Below are 15,968 nucleotides of genomic sequence, written 5' to 3'. Positions count from 1 at the left end.
CTGTTTACAATTCCGTCAACCATTCACAATAGTACAAATTTTTATCGATCAAGTTACACAATAGCAAAATAAAAGATGATCGACTCGATCGACAAATTTCTATTCTACTGCCAGTCGACACTCGCAATAGGGGCGATAAACTCCAAATGTTTGCATGTAGATAAAATTGCGATCAGCTATACTTTAAGTCCATTTCTACCAAAAGCTTAACTGCAGTTAATAGCTAAGATAAGTTCCAAGAATTTTACTTTTGCTATTTTGCCTTCATGCCGCTTGTACTTATTATGAGCAATTATTCACTTCGAATCGTAGTCTTCTTTTCCCAATAGGCTTAGACTGCAGTTAAGGCTTGCAGGAAATTAACTATTAAACTCTAAATTTTTTGCTAATTTTGCGTTCGCGTACTTTTACGGTCATTTAAAAATTCTGCAAGCTTCTGATAGATATTTTTCGCTGAAGATATATTCGAACAGACTAATTGTAAGCAAAAGGCATTTCAAAATGCATTCTTACCCCCAAGTGGACATTGTAAACGCTGCTTAAATAAGTATTTTCTAAGAGCAATCTGCGTATGTATATATATACACTACGGTGGTCCAAAAATGTTTCAAATGTTAAGCTCTCACCCTCAAGGATTTTTCTAAATGAGAGGTAAAAATTCCCGCATTTTTGGTAAAAAAAAAATTTAGAACTGCCTCAAATACCAGGAAGTTTTCCATGTATTTTATACACTTTTTCCTAGTAATGATATAGAATTCATGAAAATCGATATTTTTCGATCGGAAAACTCTGTTTCTCTTCAGGACTTCCAATAATAATACCCAATCGTTTATTTTACCATTTTTTAGGGGGTGAGAGCTTAACATTTTAAACTTTTCATTCCCGCATATAATATAAACATATATATAATTTAATTTTAGTTTATTTCAAGCATATTTGCTAATAATTATTGAGTTTGCCAGTTTTTCATGCAAACGATTTAATAAGAAAAACGTCTACACACATACATATGTAACATATGTATGACCATATGTGCACTTCAGACTTGCTATTGGCATAACACAATCTTTTAATACGAGTTTTGTGTACATCTGTAAAGATAATTTCATGTCTTATAATTTCTTCAAATTGAGCATTTAATGAGAGCAAGAAAAAATTATTTGTGATCGAAATCTAAAATAAAGTTATGATAAATACGTCTTTTATAAATACATACATACATATCGAGCCCTAACCGCCAAAATAACGTAAGCGAATTTTTTTTTTTAATTTTGTTTTTATTGAGAAATATTCCTAGAGCATCTAGATCAGCCCTGGGCAGCGTCCGCCCGCGTATACATACACGCTCAGCTTGAGTAGCAGCGAAAGTTTCATTCAACTGCACGACTTGTTCGCACGCACACAGTCACATCAATTGCACGCACACTACAAAAATGCTCTGCAGAGGCAGGCCACCTCTTATCTAGATGCATTTCTGCATCAAAAGCAAAATTTTGAAAAAAATTTCACTTACGTTATTTTGGCGGTTAGGCATCGATATATCAAATAATTCCTATCCGCCACCGAAAAATATAACACAAAAAAATTCTTTATTGCTAGAATTAAATATCGTGCGCGCATAACAATTTGTACACTTATAAATGTACAAATGTATGTATGCCATCGCTCTACTTTAAAATTATTCTCCTTCAAGACTAATTGCTTATCAGCTACATATGTCCACCCAGCAAAAATGAAGAAAAGTAAGTACAATTTTCAATCACTTTCCTTTCCTCCACCTAAACTACATACATACATTGTATCACATTTTTTCTGCTGACCAACAATTTAATCTCCTTCAAGGAACTATTTTCCCTCACTATTATGTGTCTGTGTCTGCGTCTGTACCAGCAGCATGAGTATTTTGTTCATCAAATTATCCGCCTCCGTGTCTTCCATACTGTTAAGTTTTGCCGAAATGAAGCCGCAGAACTTGGAGTTCAACACCTCACGTACAGTTTGTGGCGCCGGCATATCCAACATACATCCGCCCATGCTACTTAAGCCACCCCCACCGCCAGAGCCACCATTTTGCTGGCGCAAATGGCGATGCTGCTGCAACATTTGTCCTTCGTAGTCATCCTCATCGTCGACAGTGCCGTCCATTGCATCACCGTTCATGTCACGTCGTTTTCGTTTCATGGAGCTGCCAGCTACGCCACCAGCACTACCACCTGCAGCATTACCCACATTGCCGCCTGCTGCGCTCATAGAACGCGGCGAATTCGCGTCGAGTATAAGCGGATAAGGAAAATCAGCATCTATTGCTTCCAGCTCCTCCACCTCATCAGATCCCTGATTACTCATGTCTGCATTACGCATTGAGGTCTCGTCACCACTGCGTACCGATGATGCGTCGAGATCGTCAAATGTGTTGCTGTGCTGAGTAGTGCTGTCGTTGCGCGTTGATGAGACGCGGCTGTCATGCGCAGCACTGTGTAGTTGTTGGTTTTGCTGTTGTGGCTGATGAGCGGGCAATGGATGGGGCGGACCGACAGCACTGACACTGCCACCACCGCCACCAAGGCCATTGCTAGCCGCATGCGCCGCTGACATGTCCAATTCCGGCTTCACATAGTAATAGTAGTCTTCGTGGCTCATATTCAGGCCGGATGTACATTTTGACAGATTTAGTGCGCTTTCATTGAAAGATGAATGCAAGGCGCTTAGTTTAAGTGTAGACTTACTGTTGTTATTGTTGTTATTCAAGTGTTGGGAGAATGCGCTCAAATTAAGACCAATGGTTGCATGTTCTACTGCGTGTGAACCACCTCTGCAAAGAGGAAATGAAAATTGAATGGAGAGGGTAAGGAAAGAAAAGAGAAAAAAATTGTATTAGATACCATTGTCAAAGAGAAATATAATTATGTAAAAATATTCAGATGTATTAAAATAAAAGTATATCTTATTCATTAACAAAAACCGTATACCTAAATCAAATTTGTACAACATTAACAAAAAAAATTCAACAAATTTTGGTAAAAATGTTAAGCTTGTTCAATATATCTCTGAAACAGATTTTGCGAAAGCAGTTTTGTAGCCCATTCAATTTTAGTATAACAAAGTGCAAGTGTGAAGTAGCTAACGGTGTTGTTCATCTATTTCCATACAAAGTTTTGTTCCACGACAGAAAAGTCACCAAAGAAGTTAACAGTGGAAATATTGGAGTCAAAGGATATGACTACGATTTTTCGAGACAGCGAGGGAATTTTATTAATTGCCTACATTCCTTAAGGAACCAGAGTAAAAGGTCTATACTACAAAAAATAAAAAACCTTAGGGCACGAATTTTTTTCAATTTTTGCGCCGAGTCACGAAAGGCAGGAGTTTGTTAGGTGTCGAGATCTAAAACTGTTCAGCTACGCAACTAAATTCATCTGCTGATTTTGTCTTTATGCTAGTAAATCATTTATGGAGAGGGGATAGTATCGCTTTCTTAATGATGAAAAGCGAATCAGAGATATCAAATGTGCTGGAATGAGAATGAGAGTTAAACTCCTGACATAAGCAACGGAGTGGCTCGTGTAATTCAAAATTAGTTTTACAAGCTTTCAAAAATAGGGGACAAAAGTGTCTTGATACACGAGAGAGAACATTAATGCTTACTTTACCCAGAATAAGCGGACTTGAAATTGAGCCTGTCAGTAATTTAACCATAAAAATTGTACCAAGCATTTCCCTGCGACTGACAAGTGTAGGAAGATTAATAAGTTTTAATCGGCTCGTATAAGGCGGAAGGTTATATTGAGAATTCCAACGGAAATTTCTTAGAGCAAAAAGTAGGAATTGTTTTTAAATTGATTCTATCTTGTCTGAGTAAATTTGATTCCCTGGATTCCAAACCACCGAATGGGTGATATTCAGCTTAGTATCCATTGTGATACCAGGGTCCACAAAACTGTATACCTATTTTAGATTATGGTTACCTATTGTATAAGAAACCGGCTGAACAGCTCTTCGCGAGAAGTAAATTACTTAAAATTTTTTAAGATTTAGAGGCATAATATTTACTTTATACCAGTAAGCTATGCTGTTTAAGTCTGATTGTATCAAAAACTTTTCTTTAATTGAAACGTACGATTTATAAAGTTTTACATCATCTGTACATAGTGTTCATGCTTTGCAAATGCTTTTATTTAGAAAAAAGCAAAGAAGAATAAGTTCAGTAATCCAGAAGTACCGGAACGCAAAAAACCACATTTCGTGTCCAGCATTTGAGAAACAGCTGATTCGCGTTCTTTTTGTTTTTGTGACTTAAATGCAAACTCTTGGAAATTGAATTTTTTTTGTTTTACAAATTTAGTTTTAAGTATATAAAGATTGAAAATGCATTCACTATTCCATAAAAGCCCCAAGTAGGCAACATATAAACACAAAACAGCTGATATGCACTTTGACACTATCCATTTTTACCCGGAGAAAAAGTTCGGGCTGTTTCGGGCAGGAAGAAGAAGGCACTTACGATTCAATACGTTCCAATTTTCGCTCTCTATTACTCATTTTGCTGAGTACGGGAATGATTTCTGGGCTATTTCGGGCACCCGCGGGATCCCGCATTGCGTACGGGAAATAACCTGTTAAAGGGAACATGAAAACAGTTCAATGAGTCATTTGGTCATTGTTTTGACTTTAGCTGAAACAAAAATACCTTTCATGGAAACCAGAAAATTTTAATTCAACCGCCGACCATGCATTTGAAATTAGTCGTTTGGGAGCCATACAAAATGTGGATATTTACTGCATACATACATATGTATATACATAGATAGAGGAGTAATATAAAAACCTCATATCGGCACAATCAGTGGTATAGGATATATAACTTATAAAGCAACGATCTTGACGATTTTTGGGTGGACTTTGTATGATTACATATTTAGAAAATAGCTCGGCTAAAAGTCCAAGTGAAGTAGTTTTAAAGTAAAACTCCATATCTCTCTGAACAATCAGTTGTATGGAAGCTATAAGTTATAGTGAGCCGATCTTTGTCATTTTCACTGTAAGCTTTCAGTTGATAATGATTTAAGACAGTCCGAAATTTCATAGTCCTAGCTGCATAAATGGAGGAGTTATAGCAAAAAATCTTATACCTGACCAATAAGTTGTAAGCTATATGTTATACAATAAAAAAAATACACTCGGTCACCAAATTTTAGGCGGATATCTCAAATACTGCCATTAAAAATTGCTTATCATAAAAATACAATCGCCGTTCGGAGTCGGCGTAAAACTATACATAGGTCCCTCCCCTTTGTGTGAAAACATCAAGGCGCACGCCACAAATCCCAGGAGAAGCTCGGCCAAATACTACCATACGTGTAAGCGCCAATCTAGTATTATTATTATCACGAATACTTAGGTATTACATTGCGGTCAAACAGAAAGACAGGCGGGCATCAGCTCGACGTTCTGATCATATAAGTGTACATTTTCATGGTCTATATATTCTTCTCCTGATACATGAAAACATCGGACCAAACTTATAATACCGTTTCATGTTCACGAAATGTATAAAAAATGGATTGAAAAAAATTTTGACAGAAAATGTGTGTGTTATAACAGTACATATGTATGAAAACTAGTACGTAAATTACAATTCGTATGAAGTTTAGCTTATAAATGCATATACAAATTTTAACTACAATGTACATTTACAAACATAGGTATGCGTCTACAAACCATGAAGTGAACTTCTCCTTTAGATAAGTATTCAGGGTTGCCACTTCCGAAAATAATTATTTACCATCCAATTGAAAAAAATCTACCAAATCTGGAAAATATCTACCAATAAATTTTATAATTATTTTAACAAAAGTTATAGTTTTGTTCCATTTTTTTAGTTATTTCTATAAAAATTAAAATTATTTGAACTTTGTATTTAACTAATGATATGGTATTTGAGATCATATTAATGGCATCTTCTCGGTTTTTTTTTTCAACCGAAATCGAACGTGATGAAACTTAAGGCAACAACGAAGCATCATCGTTTGAAAAAACTTCAACTGGAGTTATTATAGACAAATACATTGACTCAAACAGCCGCTTGGTATTTTTCTAATATTTACAATGTTCCTCAAGTATTTTTTTTTTCCTTTTTTCGTTTAAGAATATTGTATTATTAACCAAACCTATACAAATCAGGGATTCAAGCTATATCCAACATTTATAAAAATTAAAAAAAATCGTCTAAATTTCGAACTTTTTACTCTGAATTTTGACAACAATTTTGGGTATGCAGTTTTATCGTCGCCGGTCTTTTGTGTTTTTTTTTTTCATTTAGTAATTGCCATTTATAAAAACTGGCGTTTATTTTAAATTTTTTTTTTTAACAATCATGGTGTGTCCTGTCCATTTTTTCTTTCTATTTAATAAATTCCAGTAAAATGAGTTTTGAATGGAGCACGATTTGTTCACCTTTTATCGATATGTATGTATGCTAAAATACAGCGGCTCCGCTGGCTTGGCCATGTCGTTCGAATGGACACCGACGCTTCAGCTCTGAAAGTATTGAACTCGGGGTTGGTGGTAGCAGAGGAAGAGGGAGGCCCCCACAGCGATGGAAAAACCAGGTGGAGAGGGACTTGGCTTCACTTGGCAGAAAAGAAACGACTGGCGTTCTTTGTTGAACTCGGTCAAAATCACTGAGGCGGTTACAGCGCCAAATAAGAAGAAGAAGTTGTATGTATATAAAAAGTGCGCATTATACCGTTTGAAAATTAATGAAATAACGTAGACAACACTTTTGGAAAATAATTATAAAATACATAAAGCTAACTTAAAGCTTAAACAGTCGGCAGCGTTGATCTGGATTAACTCGGACTTAATCCGGATCAACTGCAGTTATTTCCCCAGTTGATCCGGATCAACGCTGCCGTCTGTTTATGCTTTAAGACAAATAAAACGAGAACTAAACTTTTATTTGTTTTTCAAACAAATTACTTTAACAAAAATCTACCAAAATGAGAAAAAATTTACCATTTTACCAACCCAAATTTTTTCTACCAATTTTGGTAATAATTTCCAAAGTGGCAACACTGTAAGTATTGCAATGTTCAATGTGTTTACAAATAAGTACAACCCCTTCACATTCAAATGTACGTATGAATGTACAAATTTGTTTTGCGGTAACGAATATTAGCTTTCACAACTCTCACAAATAGGACATTTTCTGCATTATTTTTTTATTTATCAAATCTAGAATAACCGCTAAACCTTCGTCTGTCTTAACTATCAACAAGTGCAATATATTCTCACGCTAAAGTCTTGGGTTCCAGTTCGTATTTTAATTGTTTTTATGATTTTCTAAACGAAGCTGCCACAATATGGCACAGCCAGTTTTGTGTCTACATAATTACATATATGCATCTATATTTGTACACATTTATGTTGGTATGTATGTATGTATGTTGATATATATATATACTTGTATATATGTATATATGTATATACCCACAAACATTGCAGTACATTTGTTAATTCGAATTTTCTACCAGCTGTCCTTAAAACTGGCTTAACGCTCAACATATTGGGCTAAAAATAGTATTTTAACCAACCCTACTTGCTTGAATTGCAAATACATATAGGGTAAAATCGAGCCATATTTCCACAAACGCCAAGGAAATTCTTTGGTGGAACACTTGAAAATCGTGCACACAATTTTCAAAAGTATTGTATTTGTGGAAAAATATCATATTACATTTAAAATGCCTTTAAATAAAAAGTGATGAGCAGTAGAACAATTGTAGTGGTTGGCTAAAGGTATAGGACGTGACATAGTATACAATCTGTGCTCACCAATATGTATATAGTTATATGCATACACAACTACCCTGTAGGGAAACCCCGAACTGGTGAACCAAATTTGTAGTTCCGTACAAGATCTTTATCATCAAAAATGAACCAGTCCGATAGTAACTAGACCGCCACCAGTGCAAAAGCAGCGAGATGTGGTACTTTTAAAAAATAATTTTATTTTTTGAAATCTATATCTAAAATGACGAATTTAGAACTGGTTCGAAACTATAGGAAAACGGATGCGGCGGGGGGCTTCTTTACTCTAAATAGAGTTTTTCTTGGCGGGTTTTTCGCTCAAATACGCTTCCAGTCTGCACTTCGCAGATGCTTTTTCATAGTTTGGTAATACGAAACTAAAATTTGTGTTAACATGCTAACATTTTGGGACCTTCTGGAATCTAACCACTAACAGCCAGCACCTCTGCAAATTCAGCTACAGCCAAAGGTATGTAAACGTGCTTTCAAATGCCCAAATTGATTTACATTCATTCAAACAAATTTGATTTCAGAATGAAAACACAGTTCTTTGCAAATAACTAAAAATCGCTACCATGGTAAAACCAAAAAGACTGTTGGAAAACATCTTGTTATCTTTTTCAGCGAACTAGATCCCATCTGTCGAATTTAGGACTGGTTGTGAACTATAGAAAAGGTATTGCAGCGGGGGACAATTTCCAATTCCTATGACATTGCCGTGTTAAATTCGCCAGTTGTTTGCAAAAAGAGATTTATCGCGAACTAGTAGTGGGTCTAAATGTACTAGAAGCGCACCAGTTCAGAACTATCCCCACAGTATATTTAAACATACATTCTTACTTTTATATGCACACATACATATGTAAATTTATTTACAAAAATCAGTTTTTGTGCATGTGTTAGCATACGTTATCTCTTCACATATTTGTTTGCTTCTTTTACTGACCGAATTTTCTTTTTAAACCCAGCTGCGTTATTGCTCTATTTTTAGACCAAAAATTTGTTTAAGCTGTACGCATACACACACATTCACTTATACATACAGGCATATACCAAACTATTGCAACTATCGAAACTGTGCAGGAACGGAAAAAATAGTGTATCCGGTTTCAAGTAAAATTTCTAATGAAAACATTTTTCAAAGCCCCAAAAATCTACCAGAGTAGATACAGATCGCACATATTGTATGCCTAATTGAGTAATAAAGTACTGTATACCTAAAATCCCAAATACAACCTCAAAATCTGGACTTAGGGTCAAAAATCTTTTCTTGTATCCCATAACTTTAACATTTCTGAACCGATCATATATTCATATATGTCGCTGAAATGAGCATTTACAGCCGCTCATAACGATAAACAAATTACAGTTTAATCAAAAATAATATGGGACTATTACCGCAGGCTTAAATATATAGAAATTTTAACTTTGCAAATTGAAGGTATGTATGAAAACTTTTTTTATGGTGTTTTCGTTTGTATCAAAAAAAATTCTTCTTTTCATTACCCTTATCTCTTTTCGCGTTCGATTCTAAAATAAAGGCAAAAGGTGAGAAAATTGTGTCTCGTTTCTTAAAATATCGCACTCTAGAAAGGCAAAAAAAGGCACATTGTCTGCCCTTTGAAGCTTTCTCAGGAGAGTTGGTTACCCTGAAAATCATATGGTTGCTTAAAACGACTATAATATGAAATGCGTAAGCTAGACAAGGAAAAGAAGGCAAAAACATGCCGTTTTAGAGGGTTGAGTGCAACATCAAACTTATTTTGCCTTGTGGAAGGCAACATTTAAAATTAATATTTTACTCCGTTTCAAATAAAACTTAATTATTTATTACAATAGTTTAAATTTTAAACAATAATTTCTGTGAAAAACTGTTCACGCTATAAATAGTGAGGTATCGCATTTTATTCTCAATCAAATGTGGTTTTAAAATCTTACAACAACATATGTCAGAGCAACATGAAAAACAACTTTCAAATTTAAATTAAAATCAAAAAATCCGCGAAAATGTATTTTTTTAAAGTTTGCGGTAATATTCACGCCATGTTTTATTTCTGTACTCTACACCAGAGGTTCCCAAACCTTTTTTTCTCGTAGACCCTTTCAGAACTTTACTGGTTTCTGTGGACCCCCTGCTGCTACATTTCTAAAATATTCCGAAAGCTCGTCAAAAATGTAAAGATTAGGTCTAACGATGTAAATTTGCATCATCGCGAGTGAGCTCCAAAACTGAATTCGGAGTGGCAAAAATTAAGATAAAATATTTTCTTGTGCTCTATCTATTAAAATAATGTGATTACACTCTTGCAAGTTTTAAAAACCAGAGCTCGTAAAGCCATCAAAGTACTCTCTCGCTTGAATGGTCTTTTATCTTTAAGGGCCCTCCGAGCGCTAGCGTTAAATTCAGAAACTGACAATAGAGAAAAGACCGAATCTAGAAAAATAGATGACAAACAACCAAGCAAGCAGGAAGCATAAAAAGTGTTTCACCTTCTCATCCTCTTCAAGGCAGGATGGGCAAATGGAGTTGTCATTTACATTTATCACAGTCAGGGGTTTGTGCCACCTGAAGTGATTCTAGAAGTTACCTGCAGTCCCATCTGCTCAATGAGAGCAAAAAACTAGACAGAACTTCTGAGATTGAAGACAACAAGAGTTTTGCCCACCCGCATTCCCTCGATGCCACCAGTCATTGCAGTTTCTGATGGTGGCCTCGATGGTCGAAGTGGGGAGTGCTACAACTGGTTGCATATCGAGGAATGCCTGGTCTAAGCCAACTGTGACCAAATGGTCAAATGTCGCATTACCAGGTACTCTCGGGTGACCTGGCACCCAGAGTAAAGCAAGCAGTTATGTTTACCAACATAATTTATTCGAGACTTGCATTGCCGAACTAGTTTGGAAGAACTTAGATAGAGGACTGGCCAATGCCTTGGGTGCAGCTTGGCTGTCACTCCAGACACGGAAACTCCTTCCCCCCCACCTATTTTCTACCACGTAGTCCATGGTTTTGATGACTGTAAATACCTCAGCCTGGAAGACCGAAACATATTCCGCAAGTGAAAAGTGAAGCTTATCCCCACTAACTTCGAGGAAGAGCCCAGTTCCTGACCGACAGTCAGTTTTAGAGCCATCAGTAAAGATTCAAAAATGTGTGAGTCCAGGCTCAGTGCTGGAATTAAAACGGCATTCAGCCTCAGCGAACTCAACATTATAGAATCTCTTCGACAAAGGTATCCTGTAGCATTGAAAAGACACAAGTGTTCAAGTGTTACCGCCAGCAATTTCTACTTCGCCCTACTCAGTGTTATACCAACATCCGTTTAGTTTTAGCCTGCAGGTGGTCTTTAAGGATTCCCCAAGTGTGAAGACACAAAGCTATGGAAAGTGCAACAGTGCGTGAAGAGCACCATACACCACTCAACAAAATTATTGTTAAATAGTGAGGCTATCAAGCAACCATTTGGTTATTTACTATCGAAACCAGATACATTTTCGTGGACCCCCACTTACAACTCGTGAGCCCACATATATTTTTTACGCCAACGTAGACCCCCGGCGAGTCTCCCGGGAACACCTGGGAATCACTGCTCTACACACTCAAATTTTACAGCAGAGCGAAAAAACGGTTTCTCTTTGAAGGCAGTGCCTTGATAGGCGATATTTTCTCTAGCTATTATTTTACAAATCTGTTGTTTTAATAACGATTTTTATGCATAAATATCGATGCCTGGAGTACAGGGTTACCAAATCTCATTTTTCCCACAACGGCGATTTAGGCGGTTTTGCAACTGGTCGATGGGCTATTTTTCAAAAACATCGACGATATGTATGTATGTGTATCGGTATGATCTTCTATAAATCCTATTTTCAGCAACATATATGTACATACAAATTTAGTATATTGAAAAAATGCTGAAGTTATGTGCAAAAATACTATTGCCCCGAGAAAAACGGTGTTTTATCCTAAATCCAGATTTTGAGGGTATATTTGGTATTTTGAGTATATAGTATTTTATTACTCAACTAGGCCCACAATATTTGCTATGTGACATTTTATGTTACGGGAAATGCAATTTAAGTCTTAAATTTTAAGACATCGAAATTTCAAAAATCAAATATCGGTTCTGCAACGTTAGTGCGATCATCAAAAATGGCCAAGATATATATATGTATGTGTGTATATACTACTTGTATCTTTCATGAGTGGTTCCGCAGCTTAACTCCCCTACACACTACATTATTCTTCCTCGTATTCCTCGTTCCACAGCGCTTGTCACATGTCTATTGTTTGGACTGCCGCTTCTAATGTGTCTTGCCGCTATTCACCCTGATCTTTATGCTTTTCTCTTTTACAGCATTTCGCTACTTCTTTCCGACATATGGAAATTCTATGCGCTAACTGGTAAGATGCAAGTGCTGTTCTCTTTGTAAGATTGTGCGAAAAGACTAGTATACTTACATACATATGTATGTGTGGATGCGAGCATTCATTTTTTTCGCTGTTAAGATTATAAGTTTTTAATCTCGGCCAACTGGCATTTTGCTCGTACTGACGCACACCCTCCTGTATTGTAGTATTTACAGCATTCGTGCGAAGTGATATAATTTTACAGTCCTATTGTATAAATATACTTATACACTCTAAAAAAAATTGAATGCAAATTTACATACCATGTTAATTAAATTAAACACTGCTTGTTTACTTTTACTTATCATATGTGTGGCGTAGAACAAATTTCAAATTTGTTTGTTGAATTCGAAACACTTAATGTTCACAACTGCACAGTTTACACATACAATGTTTAAAATTTGCTCTAAAAAATTTTTGTCTAAATTTACGCATATAAAGAGAGGTAACCAGTTTTCTCTCCTAATGTATGCAAAATGAAACACTCTCTGTTTATTTTTACATACCATATTTGTCGCGTAGAGCCAAATTACACATAAAATGTTTAAAATGCGGAAGGAAGCGCGGAAGATTTGATTATTTTTTGCACACTAGTTGAAAAATGGTGAACTTATAGAGTAGATGTAATGAGTTGAGTTCCCTATAGGTACGGTGACCATAAATATATTTTGAAAATGCAGGACAATTTTTAAAAAAATTTACCTACATATAATTGCTTGTATAAAAATAACAAAAATATACTACATATATACATTCCTCGTCATTTGAATAGCGTACCCTTTTTTTGATTTTTTACCATACAAAGTATGCTTGACAAAATTTTTATATGGAAGAAAATGCGCAGCACCGTCAACAAACAAAATGTCGCCCCTATGTTTATTTTTTTTTTAATTTTCAAAAATTTTTAAAATGGGATGTAGAGGTAGAATAGTCTATATTTTTATAAAAAGTTAATGAATATTAAACAAACAAAACGAAAACTGTACCTACTAAGTATTAAAAGGATGCGCTATTCAAATAACGAAGATGGTGTATTTCTTAATTATTAATCCAATTTTAAACTTTAAACATAAATCACATTTGCTTCATTGGTATTAATCTTTTATAAATGAATATTTACAATTATAACAAGGCATATTACATATTACTTTACACGAAATATGAACCTCTGTAAAGCAAATTTTTTTAGGCAAACTTTGGGTCGTTGAACACGAAAAAATACCCATGGTTTCAAAGAAGTGTTTTCGAGATTTGTTCGAAAAACGTATTTTTAGTACTTTTTCAGTTATTCCTCAATATCTCATGAAACGACCAACAGTTCGAAAGGTATTGATGGGCTCTTTGAAAAAATATATATTTTTTGTGCAGATAGTGTTCCGTAACATCTACATTTCTCATCAGAGTTTCATTTACTGTAGAAAGAAAATGATTGAAATTTCAATTTTTCGATTTTGGTAATTTTCATGGAAATCGGCAAAGTAATGTATTTTTGTAGGTCGCTTATGTTGATTGGATAATATTTTCCTGAGACATTGACGAATAGGTCCGAAATGTACCAAAAACACTTTTTTCGAAAAAAATTACGAAAACGCTTGTTTGAAGAGAAAATCGGCTTGGAAAATATTTTTTTTCTTAAGCGATTACCACAAAATTTGTAGAACAGTGTTATCGATATATTTGATGCAGGTCTTCAATTTCTCGTCACCCATTGTCCATATCCGTACAATATTTAGAACGCATTGACTAGTTGAACCTTCAAAACCAACTTACACTGCTTTTATTTCGATTAGGAAAAGTTAATTTTAAAATATCGAAGAAAATGCGGGACAAAGGCAGGACACTTGGTAAAAATCAGAACATTTTGGGGGTTTTCTGTTTTGGAAAACTACGCAGGACAGACCTTTAAATATTAGTACGGTCCTGCAAAAAACAGAACGGATGGTCACCGTACCTATAGGGTATGTGGGAGAAGCACAGTCTTTGCATATAATACAAATATATACATATGTAGGTGTATCCCAATGAACACATAAAATTCAAAATTCTCCTTGGCTTGGCTTTATTTAGCTGACTTAGACCTAACCAGAGATGTCAGATTGAAAGTTTTTATAAGGCGTCTTTTAAAATGCCAACATTTCTTGCTGTTACATTTCGTTATATAAAGTGTACATTAGCTGGACTAGGAATTCTGCAATTCATTACTACTTCATTCATGGCTACTTACAGATACAAATGTTATGCATGACTTAGACTTCACTTGCCTTGAAAATTGTGTATCTGGCAAATGAGCCGCACGTGTTACATACACCAAAAAGCAACTTCACTCAGAAACCTAGAGAGCTACAGATTTTAGATTTCTATCAAGGCGAATTCATATAAGGTGGTGTTGCTAGAACAGCTGTTAATTTATCCTCATTCTCGAAGAAATATGGGTCGATAACTCTTTCGGCCATAACACCGCACCAAACAGTGCATCTGAATGGATTTTCAGAGCCCCACAATTTACAGTTTTGCTTGGAAGTGCGCTTCATCTGACATCAAAACATTACCTAAAAAATCAATTTGTGTGGATAATTGTGTAAAACGAATAGTGTATTGTAGTCGTTGTTGGTGGTCTTGCTATAAGTATCCATTATGATTTTCCAGGAGATTTACTATAACATGCAGAAGGAAAATAAGAATAATGTTAAAAAATAAATAAGTTATACGTGTTTAATAGTGGTTCAAAAAATTTTTTTTTGGAAATTCATAAACGCTTCGTCAAATTATTGTTATTTGTGATAAAAAAAGAGAAACGTGTTTTGAAAAAAAAAAATTTTTAGAGGTCGCGCTGTTCGGTTTTTTATAAAAATGCTGATGTTCTCAATTTTTTTATTTTCTTGGCATGTTAAAATGCAGCTAAAAATTTGTTTTTTACATATAATTACTCTGGTATTATTGGGGAACATTTCCTTAATTACGTACCTGTCTTGGGCCTAGTGCCCGAAAATATGCTCTCGAAAAGAGACTAGTAAACTTAAAACGTTGATACTGAACGATTTACGCATTGTCATGGGTTGGAACTTGTTACCAGGGGGTTTCTGGGGTTGCTAATTAGGGATCTGAAGTCAGTTTTTCGAAATTCAAAATGGCGGATCCAAAATGGCGGTCCATTTTTTTTTTTAATGATTGGATTTGTTCGAAACCCGGCACTCCAGAGTTTTTTTGGTCGCCGATTACGAATCTGAAGTCAATTTAAAAAAAAACACGTTTCCAGTGGGTTTCTGGGGTTGCTGATTACGAATCTGATGTCAGATTTTGAAAATTCAAAATGGCGGTTAAGAGCAGTGTTGCCGCGCCGTCTCAAGAAAATGTATCCCTTACCAAGCCAAAAATGTATCCAAATGTATCCAATTTTCTTTTTTTACATATATGTACATCTCATAACTTGTAAGAAAACCAAACATTCTCATGAAAAAGACATAATTTAACCCATCTTAAGGACTTGGAATACATGTGCATAAAATGAAACATTTGTAATTTCAATTTATAAAGTACATTTTTTGTGCATAAGTATTTTGCAAAGTAAATATAATAAATAGCAAGTACACTCTAAAAAGAGCATGTAAAACTACTACTGAAAAGTATCTATTTTTCAACAAGAATCTGTATAAATATACGTATAAGATGTTCAGTATTTGATTTTGAACTTGAGATCTTTAAAATATACACATAAATACACATATATAGAATGTTTAAAATTGCAAAA

At 35.1% G+C, this 15,968-nt stretch overlaps 1 protein-coding gene across 7 annotated transcripts in view; it reads right to left on the bottom strand.

The window, feature by feature from the left end:
• Positions 1–854: 854 nt before the first annotated feature.
• Mes2 (Mesoderm-expressed 2) overlaps positions 855–15,968 on the bottom strand; it is a 64,123-nt gene continuing 49,009 nt past the window's right edge. For all 7 annotated transcript variants that reach the window (XM_017616507.1, XM_017616506.1, XM_017616509.1 and 4 more), the window contains one exon: positions 855–2,812. In XM_017616507.1, the coding sequence (XP_017471996.1) occupies positions 1,846–2,812 (967 nt within the window). In that variant the 3' untranslated portion in view covers positions 855–1,845. The remainder of the gene's footprint in view (positions 2,813–15,968) is intronic.

The sequence above is a fragment of the Rhagoletis zephyria genome, unplaced genomic scaffold, assembly GCF_001687245.7.
Source record: "Rhagoletis zephyria isolate East Lansing unplaced genomic scaffold, Rhagoletis_zephyria_1.1 Rzeph_scaffold_01218, whole genome shotgun sequence".
In the NCBI taxonomy this organism is placed as follows: domain Eukaryota; kingdom Metazoa; phylum Arthropoda; class Insecta; order Diptera; family Tephritidae; genus Rhagoletis; species Rhagoletis zephyria.
The sequence above is the reverse complement of the archived record's forward strand: the minus strand, read 5'-3'. Positions and strand labels throughout refer to the sequence as shown.